Raw genomic sequence first — 21051 nt, forward strand, 5'->3', positions numbered from 1 at the left:
GCATTGCTGCCTGGAATACAAGTTGTTGTTGTTTTTTCTTTTGGTTCTACTGAACTGAGTTAAATCTATAACTACACCTGCAGTTGGGAGTAACAAATGCAGCCTTAAAGACTTTGCCAACTTATGGAATAAAAAGGCCACTGTTGAAATGATTATTTGACTCATAAAGGCAGAGAGCCTCATGTTTCTCAACTAGTAATTGTCCATATTGGAAGATGATCTAGGTGAACTCATTGGAAAGGAGCCTATCATATGATAAAGGTGACCTTTTCAAAGATCAAAAGTTTTGAGAACCTCCCACAGTCGAAAATCAGGGTGAGGATTTAGAGTCAGCATGGAAAGTAGGAAGCCAATAATGGAAACCCTTGGAACTCAGCTGGTGTTCAATGAGGACCTCCTCTATTCCTCCTCCATGAGGGGGTCCTGTATGGCATATTTGTCAATTCCTGATAAGATTGCTGTATTGTAAGTGCTTCGTGGTTGAGAAGGGAATTGGGGAGAAGCAAGATGGAGGGAGCACAAAATGCTTGAGAAAGCTTTCTGAAAGAATGGGACTTCAGAATACTGGTGCCTGGCGAGGCTCAGAAAAGCAAGAAGATGAGGCAGGGAGTGGAACAAAGGATGGTCTAGGGCTACTGAGATACCTGACAGATGTGTATGGAGAATGTTGTGAGGATAGTGAGAAGAGTCTGTACAATCCTGGAAGGTCAGCCATACTGTCCTGGGCAGTTTTAATATTTGGTTCAGAAACTCTGCAACCTGGAAAAGGAGTGAGTGTGTCATTCATCCAATTGTCTTCAGACCAGTTAGGGCTGCCTGTGAATAGTGTGAAGGAGTATCCCGACTGAGGACCTCACATTCACGCCTTTCATCCAAGGCAGCACAGCCCTTTTCTGATGAACTTCCACCTAGGATTTCACTTAAAGAAAACAATTCTAATGTACAGTTTAAAAGTTGGAATCCACCAATCCTATGTTAAATATAGGGAATCTGAGGTTCAGAGGAATGAGTCAACTCCTTTTTAGGTTATACAGCTAGCTAATTAAAGACAGAGCTTCTAGACTGTGAAGCCAGTCAAAGACGGCCTCTCTTATGTCTTATCCAGTAACTTTTACACTACCACACCCATCAGCACGTTCAAAAATAAAATGTCAGACAACATTGAAGGACAGAGTCACTTTCTCTAAGTTTCTTTTGAGAACTAAATTGTTAGAAGTAAATTACTCTGACAAAATAACTTATAGTGCTCAAAAGGTTTTTAAGTAAAAGATGTTGGCTTTATAAGGATACATCTTATAGTTCTATAAAACAGGCAATACCATGGGCCATGAGCTCTCTATAAAGTTTAATACAACATGATTTAGATATATTAACAAGATTCAGGGTACAAATAGCTTAAATAGAGATGCCAAAAGAATTAGTAAACTAATTCTAATTAGGAAACTAATTAGGAAACTATTAGTTTCCTGATTGTCAATCATATGTAAATCTTCAAGTATAAAACTCTAATGCCACAATAACTTAAGAGAGAAATACCCTAGAAACCACGTCAGTATAGTATTTTTCCAGCTTGGCTGGTAAGATTGGAAACAGTTTGTAATTGTAATTCTGTGCCGTTTGGAGCTGCCCATTGAACACTTCATTGTCTCTGATATTTAAAGGATAAAAAACATCACTTGCCTCTGAAACTGGAACCAATTATTCTACCAAGATATAAGCTAAAGGATCAAAGCCCTCAACAGTTCATTGAAACCACTAGAATATAAACTTGATAAAAATAGTTTCAATTCTGCTAAAAATTTTTCCTATTGCCAATAGTATGTAATTGTATTACTTTGAACATTAGCCTATCATAATTCAAAAAAGTTATCTTGATGTCTCAAAGTTATGTCTACTGCAGGGGCCACAGACTCAAAAACCAGATAGTCATTTAAACAGGTGCACAACTCGTGTGTGACAACTGGGGACGGTGGGGACGGTGGCCAACTGGAGAGCACGTCTTTTTTTTTTTCTTAGTATATTTTATTGATTATGTTGTTACAGTTGTCCCATCTTTTTCTCTCCTTTATACCCCTCTTCCCTGCACCCCCTTCCCTCTAGCATTCCCCCCACCACCTTTGTTCATGTCCACGGGTAATGTGTGTAAGTTCTTTGGCTTAACCTCCCCCTGTCTATTTTTTACCTACCATTTACACTTCTTATTCCCTGTCCTTTTCTCTCATCCTCCCCCAACTCCTGATACTGAAATCCCTCCATGTGATCTCCATTTCTGTGATTCTGTTCCTGGTCTAGTTATTTGCTTAGTTTGTTTTTGTTTCTGTGTTTTAGATTCAGTTTTGACAGTTGTGAGTTTGTTGCCATTTTACTATCCATAGTTTTGATCTTCTTCTATTTCTTAGATAAGTCTCCTTAACATTCCATATAAAAGGGCTTGGTGATGATGAGCTCATTTAGCTTGACCTTATCTGGGAAGAACTTTATCTGCCCTTCCATTCTAAATGATAGCTTTGCTGGATAGAGCAATCTTGGATGTAGGTCCTTGCCTTTCATGACTTGGAATACTTCTTTCCAGCCCCTTCTTGCCTGTAAGGTCTCTTTTGAGAAATCAGCTAACAGTCTGATGGGAACTCCTTTGTAGGTAACTGTCTCCTTTTCTCTTGCTGATTTAAAGATTTTCTCCTTATCTTTAATTTTGGGTAATTTAATTGTGATGTGCCTTGGTATGCTTCTCCTTGGGTCCAACTTCTTTGGGATCCTTTGAGCTTCCTGGACTTGCATGTCTATTTCCTTTTCCAGATTGGGGAAGTTTTCCTTCATCATTTGTTCAACTAAATTTTCAATTTCTTGCTCTTCCTCTTCTCCTTCTAGCACCCCTATGATTCAGATGTTGGAACATTTAAAGTTGTCCCAGAGATTCCTCAACCTCTCCTCATTTTTTAAAATTCTTGTTTCTTCATTCTGTTCTGGTTGAATGATTATTTCTTCCTTCTGTTTCAAGTTATTAATTTGAATCCCAGTTTCCTTCCCTTCACTGTTGGCTCCGTGTATATTTTTCTTTATTTCATTTTGTGTAGTCTTCACTTCTTCCTTTATTTTGTGTCCATGCTCAATCATTTCTATGAGTATCCTGGTCAGTAGTGTTTTGAACTTTGCATCTGATAGGTTGTGTATCTCCTTGTCGCTTAGTTCTTTTTCTGGAGTTTTGATCTGTTCTTTCATTTGGGCCATGTTTCTTTCTCTTGGTGCATCTATTACATTGCGAGGAGCAGGTCAACCCACTTCGTTGCATTGTGGTGCTGCATGTGGGGCAGGGGTCAGAGAGGAAACAATACTGCTTGCTTGCCTCTCACCCTACTTTCAATCACTTCCCCTGCTACCCACAAGGGGATTGTGCCCTTCTGGTGCTGATTCCTGGGTAGGTAGGTATGTGCACATTCTAGAGCCCCAGGGGTGTCACCAACTGACTCCTGTGAGAGTGAGAGTTTCTCCCACTGCCACAACACCTGCAGATTTTTACAGCCAGAGATTCTGATGCTTTCTTTCCCCTTGCTGGAGCCCTGGGTTTCATGGTCTGTCTCCCTCCCAAGTTGTTCCTCCCAGTTTATCCACACACGAATGTGGGACAGCCCGGTTTGTCTGGCATCACCTTTCCATGATTGTTCTCTGACCCGGCTACCTATCTCCGCCTGTCTAGATGAATGTTTCTTTTTTATCTCCTTGGTTGTCAGAGTTCCATGCAGTTTGATTTTCTGACAGTTCTGGTTGTTTTTTGTTTTTATATTGGTTGTTGTCCTTCTTTTGGTTGTGCAAGGAAGTGAAGTGTATCTACTTATGCCTCCATTCTGGCCAGAAGGGTGGTAGCATGTCTTCTGTGGGGGAGCAAGCACCTGCTATTCCAGCCAGCTAACTTGTCACATGGTGAGGCAACACTGTGGTCCCAACCCTTATAGTTTTTCTCATGCCTTCTTGCTCCATTCCACCTGGGGCATGAATCATCTCCATGTTTCTACACTGTGTAAGCTCCCCATTCATTAGTCACTTAGCCATCTCAGTTATCAGATGGACCTTCATGGTATTATGCTGCTTGTGTTCAAGTAACCCCTATTTTACTTAATAATGATTCCAAAGCACAAGGGTAGTGATGCTGGCAATTCAGATATGCCACACAGAAGAAGTAGAGTGCTTTCTTTAAGTGAAAAGGTATGTGTGTCTAGGAAGAAAAACATAATATATATATATATATAGGGCTCAGTACTATCCATGGTTTCAGGCATTCCCAGGGGGTCTTGGAAGATTTCCCTTGTGGATAAGGGGAGACTACTATAATTTAGCTTTCCCCCAAGTGTCTGTATCTTCTGTCTTACTGTCCACTTGTTCTATACAACGGTGACAACATCTGGGAGGATTCTATAGGGACAAAAAGTCAAGCTCTGGCCATTTTGGAGAGTTGTAAGGGAAAAGAATTAACTGGATATCAAAGCTTACACTGTATTAAAGCTGCATATTTCTGAAACCACCAGGTTTTGCCAATTAAAAAATACAGTTCTGGTTCCCTATGAGTTTATCTTGTCACAGAATAAATAAACAGGTTTTAGTATTTTGTCATTTAAATATAGATGGTTAGAAAATATGACTTTTCCTCTAGATCTCAATGCTGACCAACTATGGTGGCACTTGTGCATGTATACATGCTTAGATCAAAAGAGAGAGCCTGGAAAACAGGCCAAGGTCTGGGCACAGGAACACGGCACTCAGCCTGGTCCCGGGAGCTGAGAGACCATATTCCTACCCCAGCTCTTTGCTCCTGTTATGCATGGAAGTTGCAGAGAGAGGGCTTCCAGAAGTGGAAATATTTTTAAATAAGTCTTTTAACTTTTTGCCTGTGGATACAGCTGCATTGACACAAAGCCACGTTTGAGGCATGATGTCTCGGAAGCCTGGCACCATGTAGTGTTTTTCTACTGAGACCCATAATGGCTGGCTTTTAAGAGTGGTCCTGTGTTCAGCTTTATCAATGTGGTGCTTGAACCAGACTTTCAGCTGACCTCCAAAAGGAAATAGTTTTAAAAGGACGAATTTTAAGTCTGCCAAGAGTCAGATAATGGCACAGCACAGAAAAAGCAAGGATTCTGTGGTTTTTATATTAAAATACAAGTCTCTTAATGCCTCAAAACAGCAGCCTCCAGAAAATATGAAGTAAATATATGAGGCTAGAAAAAGCAGTTGTAAAGATCAGATTTTCCCTTTTGTCCCTTGTGATTTATCAGAAGGGAACAAGTTCTTGTCTCCAAAGACAAGGTCTTTGTTTTTACACAAGTGACTGTTCTCATTAAAGTAAATTTCAGGGTTTTCTGAAAGCATCCATGCTGTGTTCATGGCCTCATGCCTGAGGATTTTTTAGTTTGGACACTCTGAAAAAAATATGTCTGAGGACAAAGGCCATTAACATTTGGTTAATTTGGCCTCATCAATTATTTTTCCCACAAATTACCACAAAGAGGAATCCTTCCCCATCCCCAAATTTCTTTTTGCTGTTTTTAGCACCACCTGCACATTCCTCCTTTTTGCCCAATATGTGATCAGTGAAAACCTATAGGACAACGTGGAGGTTGTTCACTGTCCCCACACAGTCAGTCTCTGGCTCAGTGCAGTCTGTTATTTCTTCTAAGAGTGATCATTTGTAAGGGGAAATGCAATGTATCTCCTCATTGGTGCAGACTCTCACTAGATTGTAGATGGGACAGAAGCACACTTGTGAATCAGTTCAAGGGAAATGTCCTCTACAGTTCTCACAGAGCAGTTGGCCACTGTTGCTATCTTACCTTCTGTTTGTAGCAGTCACATTGCTAGATGTGGCTGTAAAGATCAGCACAAGCTTCCAAAGGGGGTTTGGAGAACCCCGAATTCAGTGCAAAAGCCACCTGACCTTTATCAACCAACACTTGCCCCTGGGGTGGTATATCCAGTGATAAGAATAAGATCAAAGGGAGTGCACATTGGGGATACAAATGCCTGAGAGAGGGAGTCTGCCTAAAGTGTGGTGGGGCACTGATCTCCAGGCCTGCTGGGAACCAGGATAGTGAGAGGGGACAGTGAAGCAAGGGGGACAAAGAGAAAACTTGCAGTAGGTGAGACGAAGTTCCAGATGGTATGAATGTGACACTAGACTAAACAGGATTTGGCTCAAGAGGGAGAAAAGATTCACAGCTTTGGAGTTCCATACACAGGGGAAGCTTGGAGCCAGGTATAGATGAAGGGGATTGGGAAGCATTTTCAGCCAAGGATCTAGAAGGAGAAAGAACACTGTGCTCTCGAAAGCTTGAGTGGGATGACTGCATGTTGTTAGTGGGCACTGTGGCAGCTGCAGTGAGACTGGCTAGAAGGTGTATCACTTAGCTATAGTGTCAAGAATGCTGCTTAACAAAGCACATCCAAAATCAGAGGCATACAACCACACACATTTTCTCCTCTCTCATGTCTGCAGGTTGGCTGTAGTTCAGTGATCTAAGCTAGGTTTACCTGGGCTTGGTTCCAAGTCAGTGTCTGGTTTAGGTCTACCTCTTGGGTCTCTCATCACGCTGAGTTCTCTGGGATGGGTTTTTCATGGCAGTGGCAGAGGCACTACAGCACAAGCCCAACTGCAAAAGCACTTTTAAACCCATTTATTCTGTTGGCCAAAGTATGTCATATAACCAAGCCCAACATCAAGGGTGCAGGGAAAGTCTTTGTCTCTATTGAGGGAAACTGCAGGTTCATGTGGCAGGGGTGTGGATAGATTGGGGGTGAAGAATAGGGGGTGGGTAACATCATCAAGTTGATTTTTGTCAGCGTGTTCAGGTTGTTTATGATCACTACTCATAAAGGACTCGCACCAACTAAACTGACATAGCTGATGCATACACCAGGATGCCAATTTGTTGATTTGCAATAAGAAATGTGAACACATTGTAGACCAGATAATTATCATCCACTCACTCTATTCTTTTCTTGTAAGAAAGACGAATAGAGAACAAAATCAACAAACAGAAATAGATTCATACACACAGAACAGACTGACAGTTGTCACAGGGGAGAGGGCTCAGGGGCTGTGTGAAAGGATTAAGTACAAATTGTTAGTTACAGAATAGTCACATAGATATAAATTACAGCATACAAAACATAGTCAAGAATATTGTAATGACTATGTATGGGGCCAAGTGGGTACTGGAAACATGGGAACAACTCTCTAAAGTACATGATTTTCTAACTACTGTGCTATACATGTGAATATAATAGAGAATAATAAATGTAAACGGTAATTGAAAAATAAAAAATATTTATTGGAAAGTAAAAAAAATACTAAAAATAAAAATAAAAGAAGCTATTTAGAGCACCAAATCGTAATTCAAATTGTGCTTATGAACATGAAGACAGAACAAGGGACATTGGTTGGCTGATCTTAATAGCTTAAATTATTCAGATCTGGTTGCCAAAGGCCTTCATTGCCACTTGCTACAGGAAAGTACCTGCCAAAGAGGTACTGGACAGACTACTCCCATTTAGGTGGAGAGTGTCAACTAATTTTTTAAAAATATATTTTATCGATTATGCTATTACAATTATCCCATCTTCCCCTTTCACTGCCCTCACCCTGCCCACCCCCTCCCACCCACATTCCCCCACTTTAGTTCATGTCCATGTGTCATAAATTCTTTAGCTTCTACATTTTCCATACTATTCTTGCCCTCGTGCTGTCTATTTTCTACCTACCGTCTATACTACTTATTCTCTGTACCTTTTCCCTCTCTCTCCTCTTCCCACTCCCCTGTTGCTAACCCTCCATGTGATTTCCATTTCTGTGGTTCTATTCATGTTCTATTTGTTTGCTTAGTTTGTTTTTGTTTTAGGTGTGGTGGTTAATAACTGCAAGTTTGCTGTCATTTACTATATGTGTTTTTTATCTTGTTTTTCTTAGATAAGTTCCTTTAACATTTCATATAATAAGGGCTTGGTGATGATGAACTCATTTAACTTGGCCTTATCTGAGAAGCGCTTTATCTGCCCTTCCATTCTAAATGAAAGCTTTGCTGGATAGAGCAATCTTGGATGTAGGTCCTTGCCTTTCATGACTTGGAATACTTCTTTCCAGTCCCTTCTTGCCTGTAAGGTCTCTTTTAAGAAATCAGCTGACAGTCTTATGGGAACTTCTTTGTAGGTGACTGTCCCCTCATCTCTTGCTGCTTCTAGAATTCTCTCCTTCATTTTAATCTTGGGTAATGTAATTATGATGTGCCTTGGTGTGTTCCTCCTTGGGTCTGACTTCTTTGGGACTCTCTGGGCTTCCTGGACTTCCTGGACTTCCTGAAAGTCTATTCCTTTGCCGATGGGGGAAGTTCTCTTTTATTATTTGTTCAAATAAGTTTTCCACTTGTTGCTCTTCCTCTTCTCCTTCTGGTATCCCTTTAATTAGGATATTGGATCGTTTAAAGATGTCCTGGAGGTTCCTCAGCCTCTCCTCATTTTTTTGAATTCTTGTTTCTTCATTCTTTTCTGATTGGATGTTTTTTTCTTCCTTCTGGTCCACTCCATTGATTTGAAACCCAGTTTTCTTTCCATCACTATTGGTTCCCTGTGCATTTTTCTTCATTTCACTTAGTGTAGCCTTCATTTTTCCATCTAATTTGCAACCAAATTAAACCAATTCTGTGAGCATCCTGATCACCAGTGCTTTGAACTGTGCATCTGATAGGTTGGCTATCTCTTGGTCACTTAAAAGTATTGGCTGTAAGGCTTTGATTTGTTCTGTTTGAGCCTTTTTTTTTTTTTTGGTCTGGTCATGCCTGTTACGTAGTGAGGGGCAGAGCCTTAGGTGTTCACCAGGGCAGGGCAGCCCAGTTGCTGGGTTGTGAAGCTGTATGTGGGGGCAAGGTCAGAGAGGAAACAATGGCACTTGCTCCATGCTCTCTGGGACTTCAGTCCCCTCTGCCACTTCCCACAAACACATTGGGCCCTTCTGGTGCTGTCTCCCGGACAGGTGGGCTTGTGTATATTCTAGGACCCTGTGGATCTCCCCAACAAACTCTTCTGTGATGCTGGGAGATTCCCCCAGCACCTCAGCCCCCTCAGGTGTTTTCAATTGGTGCTTTTAGGCTTTATTTCCTGGTGCTGGGTCCCTGGGTTGCGAGGTCTGTGTCACTGCCCATTTTCTCCTGGTTTATCTGCACATGAATGACTGCAGGCAGCCAGCTGCCTTGCACACCTCACTGGGTCTGCCCGTTGCCTCCCATGCCTGGGGTCTGCCACCGGGTCCTCCAGCCACCCATGCGCGCCTGGGGTCCGCCAACTGCCACCTGCACCCTGCGCAGGACCTGCACCTGAGTCTGCCAGCCACCACTTTTTCCTGCCACAACCCTTTGACCCCTCTCCATCCGCCTCCCACTCCACCCCTCTTACCGGTCTGGATGAATGATTGTCAGACTTCTGTACAGTTTATTTCTCTATCTGTTCTGGTTGTTTTTTGTTTCTAAATTTTTGTTGTCCTTAGTTTTGGTCATGTGAGGAGGCACAGTGTGTCCACCTACGCCTCCATCTTGGGTGGAAGTTCAACTAATTTTTTGTACTACTCTTTCCTAATCTCTTCTCTGACCATCCTTAACCTATGTTCTTTCTTTAGGTAGAAGGTAAATGATTCAACTATAGCTTTCGAATTACCATTGAAATTATTCCTCTGTCACTACAGCCTGATCACCTTATTGAGAATTAAGGCATTTGCAAAACTCCCAGACACTCAATTACTTACCCCTTCAGATAAGGTGCTTTACATATTCTTTAGTAGCTTTGAAATTGCAGTGGGTATTACAACTGATGCCATCTTACAATCCCTAATGGCCATGTGGTCATGAGGTGGTTGTCATATTCCGTGTGTGTGACTTGCTTGTTATTTTGGTGGACCTGACTGGATACCTGTAGCCCCTGGCGTTTCAGTTTCAGTCACCAAAGCATTTAGGGACCATCTGAGGAAGGAATAAGGGTGTAGGTTGTTGTCTGAAAACTTTACATTGATTCCTTCTGTAGGATCAAGAAAATGCCAGCATCAGAAGTGCATAGTTGATGTCAGAGGCTGAGGGGGAAATCTCAGACAGTAACAGGGCAGTCTCTTAAGAGTCTGCATAGTAATGTTCTTGAAAGATCAGACTGTATATGAAGTTTTAGGGCTGTATTAATCAATTTACTTTGCTTATATTTTCTTTACAATGTGTACAGAAAAATTACACACGATAGCATTGTATGTCTAATAAGCCCTCTAGCTTTTAAAGGCTCTTTTAATAAGATTAAAATAAATTCTAAGAGATAAGAAAGCATTGTGTCATGGTTTATTTGACAATATTTTGGCTACTAGTGTTGTATAAAATAATAGTGCTATTACTATCAATAGTAACTTATATATCATCAAATTTATTATTTCTCCCCTGGTACATTCCAGTGATTGGCCATCAGAAATGGAAGTAGAAACATGAGTGGAGTGATTACAGACCCTGCAGGGCAACTAGAAATAAACAAGCAGAAAGAGAGACTGCTTTTTGTGTGGCCTTTTAAAACCTTTATGTATACCAGAATATCTTAATCTTTATCTGCCATCATTTTAAAAAGTTTTATTTTTATTGAGGTATATTTTTTATACAGTAGAAATGAAATCTTTGATGTACAGTTCAGTGAACTATATGTATACACGCCTGTTGCCTCCGTGCAGGTCAAGGGGCATCTCCATCACCTCAGATAGTGTCTTTGTTGATACCACCTCCAGATGAGGGTGGTTACAGTCTGATATCTATCAGCATGGTTTTGCGTGATCTGTGGTATAAAATATACACATTTTTATGCCTGGTCTCTTTTGCTCAAAATAAAGTTTTTGAGATTCGTCTGTGTTGTGATATAAATAATTTGCTCCTTTTAATTCTTGGGTATGTACTTTTTGTATGAATATACCACAATTTGTTTTTCCATTTTCCTGTTTAATGGATATTTAAGTTGTTTCTAATTACAGCTATTATGAATTAAGTTGCTATGAGTATTCTTGTACATATGTCTTTTTGTTGACACATGCCCTCATTTATCCTAGACATATACCTGGAAGTAGAATTCCTTGCTGTACAGTAGACATAGATAAATATTAGTAGATATTCTAGTTTTCCTAAGTGGCTGGACCAAAATGTACTCCCACCAGTAGTGTATAAAAGTTCCAGTTGCTCCATATCCTTGTCAACACTTAAGGTGTTCAGTCTTTTAAATTTTATTCATTCAGCTGGTTACATGGGTGAATCTTATTGTGGTTTTAATTTTATTTTTTTTTGATGAGTCCTGTAATAACGTTGAACACCTTTCTATATACTTTATATTTGGATATTAAGTAAAAGGCCCATTCAGGTTATTTGCTCTTTTATAAAATTTGTTTTGTCTTTTTTCCTTATTGGTTTCCAGGTTTGCTTATTTTCTAAAATATATTCTTGTTATGAGTTCTTTGTTAGATGTATGTATTTAGAATATCTCCCATTCTTTGGTTTGTTCATTCACTTTTTAATGAAATGTTTTGTTGAACATAGTTTTTAACTTTAATAAAGTCAAAATTTATCTCTTTTTGTGGTTTATCCTTTAAATTTTTTTAAGATGGCTCATGCTTTTTATGTCCTGTTTAGAAGTCTTTGCCCACCCCTCATTTCCCCGGTCTAATAATAATCACAGTTTCTCTTGCCAAATCAACTGCATGCCAAAGTCATTCTATTTTCTTCAGTAGGGAGAATGGAAATTCGGTCAAGCTAAATCTGGGTGAAGCAGGATATGTACCAAAGGTTAAGTTAGGAAGAGGAAGTCTGCAGATTTGCAGAACAGATTGAAGCAAGAGACTTAATATTATTAGATTTTGGTCCAGGGACCTGAAAGGGAAGATGTATTCTAGTGGCTTTGTGGTTGGGTGACTGGACAATTACATGTGCTGCTGTCCAGCTCACCCTGTATCTCTTGGAGTATTTTGAGAATCTTGTTGAACTTCTTTATAAAATCAAACTCCCTTCATGTTCACAGCCCCTACTATGTTGCCTGGAAACATTAAAATGTCAATAAAGTTCATATTTTAGGGACATCATGTTAATGTCTAGTGGCAGTCACTTTTGTCCTAAGTGCTCAAAAAACATCATCCTAATAATCCTTTCTTGACCATATTCAGGGAGTAAAACCTTCATTTGGAATAACATTTACTCATCCCTAATTTGCTAACTCCTCACCCATTCTCCATACATTTTCCTAAAAAAAGATCAATGTCAATAATTCCATGACCTCATCTGTTTTTCTACAGTCCAGGGTAAATATTTGGGTCTGCTTTTCATAATTAAACCCTGGAAGACCCTAGACAGAACTGCCCAGACAGTAGGGACAGAGCCAAGTGGGAGTTGGCAAGAGGCACAGAACCGGCAGGGAGAAGGCAGGACCACTATAAATTCTGTGGAGGACTGAAGCTCATGTCCAGACTGGATTTAGAGCAGGTGGGAGCAGCTGAGTTAAAACTTGGGGCTTGGGAAATGGACTTTGGAGGCCGTGGGACTGTGAGGCTTTGTTGGGAAGCCAGAGAAGCTGAATAGCAAGAACATAGCTTTATGCCAGGGCATTTTAAGAGTTTCTTGGGACACAGGGATAGAGCTGAGTCTCCTAAAAGATAGTAATTGGCAGGAACAAGGTGGAAGTAGCCATTCAACTTCCAAGAAGGTAAGTTAAGGCTACAGAGATGCCCTTGGGCCCTTATCCTCAGGAGTAGGGTAAATGACCTTGGTGTGGTAGAAAGAGAGGGCTCTTGGAATCAATCATACCTGGTTCTAGTTCTGGCTCTACCGCTTTCTGATTTTAGGACACTCTGCAAGATGGTTCTTCCATCTTAAGATTGACAAAAAATCAACTAGGATTGTACATATAAGATGCTGTTTCCCATTTTTCTCCCATTTCTTTGGCTCTTCCTTCCTGTTGCCATATGTATCAGATAGTTTCAATTTTTGTCTTTCTGGCTCCATTTTACTATGTCTTCCAATAAAACCTCCCCTTGGCTTTCATGTAGATCCCTCTATTCCATGACAATAGCTACCATGTCATATTAGTGTGTTCGAGCTGCCAAAGCACAGGCAAGATGGCTTAGATAACATAAATCTGTTTTCTCACAGTTCTGGAAGGTGGATTCAAGATCAAGGCTCTAGCAGGATTGGATTCTTCTGAAGCTTCTTACTTTGCAGAGGGCTACCTTCTTGCTGCCTCTTCTGTGGTCTTTCCTTTGTGTCTTTCCTTTGAGAGACACACCTTATGTCTCTCTTTCTGTATATCCTAATCCCAGTGTTCTTAAGGACACTTAACCCTAATCCTATCTGACCAGTGTCCTAACACTGGTCAGATAGGATTAGGGCCACCTAACAGCCTTATTGTAACTCAGTTGCCTCTTTAAAGGCCTTATCTTCAACTGTAGTCACATTCTGAGATGCTAAGAAATAAGGCTCAAACATGTGAATTTTGGGGGACAAAATTCAGTCCATAACACATGTACATGTTGACAACTACCACACTTACATCTCTAACACATCCCACCCTCATCAAAAGCCAGATGCATTGATATACCTGCCTCCTGAACTTTACACATGGATGTCCTACTAACAACTCAAACTCAACAATTCCAAAATTCAACTCAGTATCTTTTTTCTAAATCCTTCCCCTCTCTGCAAGCTTATGGATATATTTAAGATGAGTCCTATCTTGGACTCATCTTATGATAGGAGTTTTATCAGTCTGTTGAATCAATTCTAATAAGACAAATCCATAAGAGCAGCCTGTATATACCAGGAAAGGAGCAGTATAAATTTCTAGCATGGTATTAAGCATATGGCCTCTGGATCATCAGTTACCTCTATCACTTTCTGTTGACTTTACACCTCATTTCCATATCTATAAAATTCAGGCTAATTAGGATGCTAACCTCTCATGGATACCGTGAGAATTATATGAGACCATATATGTGGCCTAGCCTTGGTCCAGCCTTGTAACTTATCATTTCAATTCAGATCAGCCTGAGTTCTGGCTCCTGGTATTTGCATCTCTGCCAGAAATGAGGAGAAACAGGCCTCAGCCAACAAGTCTTGGGAGTTGGTGCATAACTATTCCAATTTCCTTACCCTTTCTTTCAGTTTCAGGTGGGATCACTGTGAGGTTCATGTTTGACAGTTTGCCAGAGTTTCTTTGTGGATTAAACTCCAGTTGTTCACAGTGGTCATTGACTTGAAAACTATCCCCCTCCCTCCCTCCCACCCTCCTTCACTCCACATTCACCTACCAGTATTTCCTGTGATCATCTCCCCTAGAAATTACTTGCCTTGGAATCCTTGTCATGAGGTTTGCTTCGAGGGGAACCAAAGTTGTGAATGTATGTGAATGTTTGTGTCTCCCCAGAATCATATGTTGAAATCCTACTGCCCAAGGTGATGGTGTTAGAAGGTGGGGCCTTTGGGAGGTTCTTAGGTCATAAGAGTGGAGACCTCATAAATGGAATTAGTGTCCTTATAAAAGAGATCTCACAGAGGCCCCTATCCACCCATGTGAGGAGAAAGCAAGAAGTCTGCAACCAAGCACAGGGTCCTCACCTGGCACCCTGAGGTCCTCACCTGGCACCCTGATCTTGGTCTTCCAGCCTCCAGAACCGTGAGCAATAAATTTCTTTTGTTTGTAATAGCTGTGGTATTTTGTTATGGCAGCTCCCACAGATTCAAACATAGTGTATGAAAGCTTGGCTCAGTGCCTAGCAACTAGCAAGTGCTCAGAACTATTGTTGTTTCTGCCCTTATTAAGTTGTTCATCAGTAAAAAGTGGAGATGCCCACAGGTGGGAGCACAACTTTCTCCAAGCTATATTTCCAAGCTGCAGTGAAAAGCCCTGTGTGGACATCAGGAGGCTGTGCAAGCCCAGTTAATGATGGTCAGTTTATGCCATGCATTCTCAACAGGGGCTTTGGCCCCAAGGAGCCAAGAATTGCTTTTTGGGAGGGACCAAAAATCTTACTCTTTTTTTTTTAAGATTGTATTTATTTATTTTTAGAGAGAGGGGAAGGAAAGGAGAAAGAGAGAAACATCAGTGTGTGGTTGCCTCTTGCACGACTCCGACTGGGGACCCAGCCTGCAACCCAGACATATGCCCAGATTGGGAATCTAACCAGCAACCCTTTGGTTTGCAGGCCAGTGCTCAATCCCTTTAGCTATACCAGCCAGGGCAAAATCTTACTGTTTTTATGTGTAAATTACAAAAATCCATGTGACATATAAACAAATATGCAGCATATCTGTGGTATTAAAACTTAATGGGAAGTCAGAATAAAATGTCTCAAAGGCTCTTGAAAGGGGTGTAATAACAAAGAGCCCATTGGTTTATATTAGGCAGGAAAAATGGCTTTTTTTTCATTAATAAAAGTTGCTACTTCTTTCAGATTCCCTCAGTTTTTACATAATATCCTTTTTTCTGTTCCAGGATCTCACTAAAATATCACATTGCCTTTATTTATTTTTTTTAAATTTGTTGTTGTTCAGTTATAGTTGTCCCACCTTTTTCCCCACTGCTCACTCCTACCCCACCCCACCCCCACTCCTGCAAAGGAATATGAATTAAGGACTCATGGGCATGGACAATGGAGGGGTGATTGTGGGAAAAGTTGCTTTTTAAAATTTTTAAAAAATATGTTTATTGATTTTAGAGAGGAAGAGAGAGAGAGAAACATTGATTGGTTGCCTCCCATATGCACCCTGAATGGGGATCAAACCTGCAACTAGGTATATGCCCTGATCGGGAATCAAACCCCCAACCTTTTGGTGTATAAAACGACATTCCAACCAACTGAGCCACACTGGCAAGGGCAGAAAAGTTACTATTGATGTTATCCTGGCTTTGGACCATACTGGGTGGCACTGTTTAGTTTGCAGGGTTCGTGTCCTCTTTTCTGGAATGGGGCATTAACAGATATACATGCATAAAACTGTTTGCTTAAGTTTGCCCAGTGAAGCACCAGGCTTTTTGGCAAAACATTCATCTGTTTGTGGTTAAGATTTTCCTGATTCTTATTACAACCATATTTAGTCACATTTAGAGAACCATGAGGCTTGGCCCTGATGAACAAGACAACTCGTTCATCCGACATGGGTCCTTTGAATCTTTTCTTCCTGACTTCTCCAAAGCTTCTCTTCTTCCTGGCTGAAAGCACTGAATTCAGCAAAAAGAAAAAAGGACCAAATTCTTTAGTCCCACCCCACAGTTCCTTTGGTAAAGTATGATCGTTGAAGAGGTTTAAAAATACAACTCTCCTACAGACAGATGATGAGCATTGCTTAAAGATTTATTTCACCCATTAGGAAGGCATTAGCAGGACAGCCAAGCTAGTTTGAAGTAGGATACAGGGGAGTGATGCATATAGGGCAGGGCAAAAATAGGTTTACTGTTATTTGTATGCAAAATAATGCAATAATTAATAAGTGATAGTACAAGAATAAACTGTTTACATACTCATAACTGTAAACCTACTTTTGCCCCACTCTGTATTCATTCAGTCCAAAGCAAGGCTGCTGACTTGGATACAAACCTGGTTACCACCCTGCAGGGCAATCAAACCCTAATCTTTGGAGTTGTCTCTACTGGACAAATGCAGTTTGTAAATTATATTTGGATGATTATATCTGGATATTTTGGACAATTTTTAAAACATCACCTAGATTCACTTTAACATTATCCTTGTTTATCTGGGCTATGAAATCTTAACAAGCTTTAGTTCTTCATTTTCTCTTTTGAGTATCTCTGAAAGGCTACCTGAAAAAATTTAATTGGTCTCTTCTACATTCAAGACACCTAGGAGCTAAATGCATTCAATGACTTGTTGTAAATGTTCACAACACCCTCATATTTCCATGGTGTAAATACTCCAACAATGGTGAATTTCAAACTACCAATGTGATGTCATTGAGGCAGAGTTGGGAAGAGTTGTATACCATCACTATTGTGAACCAGTATTTTCTGATTCCAGCACTTCACTGGGTGTGTGCTGTGACATATATTTTATAGATTATAGGTTGGTATTCAAGTTATTTCCAAGGACGTAGAATTGAGGTCACTAGGTCAATATCTCTGAAGAGCCTGGAAGGTTACCTCATCCAATAGTTCTAAAGCTATAATCCCTGAAACTTTAGTAGTCCTTGAGGGTCCATGAGGGATGACACAAACTTAATTTAGATTTTTATTTTTAAAAACTACAATGAAAGTATACACATACATATATAAGAAACACATAAAGAAATACATGGGACTGTTAAGTACCAAGTGTAGAATTCTTGTAACTTCTGGAGGCCCACGAGGATGATGATTTGATGGGAAGGGGTCACGGGTGGTGAATAGAGGTGTGTGACACTGTCTTTTTGTATATCTTAGGTATTGCATAATAAATTAACAAAACACACACCCAAAGATGCATTTTATATAAAATTTCAAACCTTTAGAAACACTAACACATCAAATTGTGCTACCAGACTTCCTTACTTCATATGCATGATAGAATAAAGTGTTCTCCTATTTAATTATTTTCCAGTGTTGCACAATGAACTGTTCAAAAACATTAAACTATTCATTAAGAATCTTCCTTTATATTACATAATGAGGTGTTGGAATATATTTTTAAATTTTAAAATAATTTCAAACTTAATAAATATGGCAAGTAGAAAAAATACTACTATAACATTTATTTATTCAAATTGATAAATTTTAACATTTTACCACATTTGTTTTATCATTTTCTCCTATACACACACACACACACACACAGACACACTTTTCTAAATGATTTGAGAGTAAATTGATGCATCATATCTGTATTACTTAATACTTAAGTATGTCCTTCTTTAAGAATAGGTGCATTCTTATATTACCACAATAGTTGTCAAATTCAGGAAATTGAACAGTCATGCAATAATTTAATCTAATTTATAGTCCACATTCCAGTTTTACCAATAATCCCACTAATGCCACTTATAACAATTGTTTTTTGTTTTTTAGATTCAAGATCCAGTCTAGGATCATGCATTGCATTTAGTTGTCATTTCTCTTTAGACTCCTTCAGTCTAAAATGGATTCTCAGCCTTCCTTTGTCTTTCAAGGCCTTGACATTTTTGAAGAATTCAGGCCAGTTGTTTTTGTAGTGACCACCCTCAGTTTGGTGTATCAAATGCTCCTCACAAGTGGATTCAAATCATGTGTTCTTGGCAGGAATGCCTTAGAAGTTGTGCTGCATCCTCCTCCGTGCCTGATATCAGGAACCATGTGTGGCAGGTAACTAACTGATGGCTGGTTAAGGTGGCGTCCTCCAGGTTCCTCTGTAGTGGGCGAAAAATGAGGGATGAATCAAAGGGGGGTTATTTAAACCTTTCTAGGTGATGGCTCCAAAGTTTCTCTGAAAATTTCATCTTGGCAGGTGAGTCAGCCTGCTCTCTGAGCTTTGAGACATTTTTGTGGCTCAGAAAAGGCAGCATCAGCAGCCTGATCTGTGTGTGGTGGGGGATGCTAGAGCCATCAGTGTCCACATGTCTGGTGTGGGGCATCCTGGTGCCCTGAGAGCCAAATTATATTCTACGGCACAAGACGACACCTCTCAGCTGACTGCTGAGTGTGCTTGTCCCCTGCCTTGGTGACGTGATATTTGTGCAGTGTGGGTTTCTTGAGGTTTTCCCACTTTTCTGTATAAAATGAAGATAGTCTTTCTCCTGAGCCAGGGCTGTTAAAGTGCCTGGCCACAAATCATGAATTGCCTGACCCAAGCTGAGACAGCAGTCTCTCAGAGAAAAACAGGAAATTAGAACTTATGCACTTTCTACGTATTGGCTGAATTGTAAGTTTCTCAGTGGTTACATGAGGCTTGAATAACAGGGTTATTTTTGTTCAGAGAGTAACATGCCCAAACTAATTAAGATGTATTTTATTGAAGCCCTGGCTGGCGTAGCTCAGTGGATTCAGCACGGGCTGGGAACCAAAGTGTCCCAGGTTCGATTCCCAGCTAGGGTACATTCCTGGGTTGCAGGCCATAACCCCCAGCAACCGCACATTGATGTCTCTCTCTCTCTCTCTATCTCCCTCCCTTCCCTCTCTAAAAAATAAATAAATAAAATAAAAAAAAGATGTATTTTATTGAATAACATTTTATTATAGTGAATTATTTAATGCCCAGAACTTTTTTAGGCACTATCATAGATTTACTTATGAATTCATTCCACGTTTTTTTTCTTTTTTATTGGTGTTCGAATACAGTTGTCTCCATTTTCCCACCACCACTTTCCCCAACCTTACCCATGCCCACCTCCCACCCTCAATCCCACCCCCCCCTTGCATCTGTCCATGGGTCCCTCATTCATGTTCATTTACATCCCTTCCCCTTCTTTCTCTTGTCATTTCCCTCTCCCCTCCCCTCTGGTTACTGTCAGTTTGTTGTTGATTTCAATGTCTCTGGCTATATTTTGCTTGCCAGTTTGTTTTGTTAATTAGGTTCCACTTAGAGGTGTGATCATATGGCATTTGTCTTTCACCACCTGGCTTACTTCACTTAGCATAATACTTTCTAGTCCATCCATGTTGTCATGAAGGATAGGAGCTGCTTCTTTCTTTCTGCTGCATAGTGTTCATTCTGTGAATGTACCATAATTTGTTGATCCACTCAATTACCTATGAGCACCTAGGCTGCTTCCAGCACTTGGCTATTGTAAATTGTGCTGCTATGAACATTGGGGTGCATAGGTTCTTTTGAAATAGTGTTTTAGGATTCTTAGCATATAAACCCAGCGGTGGAATTGCTGGGTCAAAAGGCAATTCCATTTTTAGTTTCTCGAGGAAATTCCATTCCAGAGGACTGTTTTCCACAGAGGCTGCATCATTTTGCATTCCCAGCAACAGTTTACTAGGGTTCCCTTTTCTCCACAATCCCACCAGCACTTATTGTTTGTTGATTTGTTTATGATGGCTATTCTGACTGGTGTGGTATCTCATTGTGGTTTTAATTTGCATCTCTCTGATGGTTAGTGATGCTGAGCATCCTTTCATATGTCTCTGGGCCTTCTATATGACCTCCTTGGAGAAGTGTCTGTTAGGTCCTTTGCCCATTTTTCAATCAGTTTATTTGTCGTCCTGGAGTGGAATCATGTTAGTTCTTTATATATTTTGGAGATCAAACCCTTGCCCCAGATATCATTGGCAAATATGTTTTCCCATACAGTTGTTTTCCTTTTCATTTTGCTAATGTTTTCTTTAGCTGTGCAGAACCTTTATATTTTGATGAAGTCCCATTTATTTATTCTTTCCTTTATGTCCCTTGTTGTAGGGGACATATCAGTGAAAATATTGCTGTGTGAAATATCTGTGATTTTCCTGCCTATTTTCTCCTCTAGGACTTTTATGGTATCAAAGCTTATATTTACGTCTTTTATCCATTTTGAGTTTATTTTTGTGTATGGTGTTAGTTGGTGGACTAGTTTCATTTTTTTTGTATGTAGCTGTCCAAATCTCTCAACACCGTTTGTTGAAGAGGCTATTTTGATTCCATTTTATGTTTCTGTCCCCTCTGTTGAATATTAATTGACCATAGAGACTTGGGTTTATTTCTGAGCTCTCTATTCTGTTCCATTGATCTATGTGCCTGTTCTTATGCCAGTATCAGACTGTTTTGATTACAGTGGACTTGTAATATTGTTTGATGTCAGGTACGGCGATCCTTCTCTGTGTCCCATAAATTTTGGACTGTTGTGAGTTCATTTTCTTTTGTTTCCAGAATTTTTTTTGATTTCTTCCTTGATCTCATTCTTAACCCATTCATTGTTTAATAGCATGCTATTCAATCTCCATGAGTTTGAGTGTTTTTGAATTTTTTTCTTGGGGTTCATTTCTAGTTTCAGGAGAAGATGCTTTCTATGATTTTAGTTTTTTTTTTAATTTGTTGAGTGTCCTATCTTGTTTTGTGTCCTATCATGTGGTCTGTCTTTGAAA

The 21051-nt window shown here is 40.0% G+C and overlaps 1 protein-coding gene across 11 annotated transcripts in view; it reads left to right on the forward strand.

Moving 5' to 3' along the window:
- The window catches only part of RIN2 (Ras and Rab interactor 2), a 230294-nt gene that overhangs the window by 96428 nt on the left and 112815 nt on the right, over positions 1-21051 (forward strand). For 2 of the 11 annotated variants that reach the window (XM_045832679.1, XM_045832680.1), the window contains exon 4: positions 18292-18354. The exons of the other annotated variants lie outside the window; for them this stretch is intronic. In XM_045832679.1, the coding sequence (XP_045688635.1) occupies positions 18292-18354 (63 nt within the window). The remainder of the gene's footprint in view (positions 1-18291; positions 18355-21051) is intronic. 11 annotated transcript variants of the gene reach the window in all.

This window comes from Phyllostomus hastatus, unplaced genomic scaffold, assembly GCF_019186645.2.
Source record: "Phyllostomus hastatus isolate PE091 unplaced genomic scaffold, TTU_PhHast_1.1 phas_contig_17, whole genome shotgun sequence".
In the NCBI taxonomy this organism is placed as follows: domain Eukaryota; kingdom Metazoa; phylum Chordata; class Mammalia; order Chiroptera; family Phyllostomidae; genus Phyllostomus; species Phyllostomus hastatus.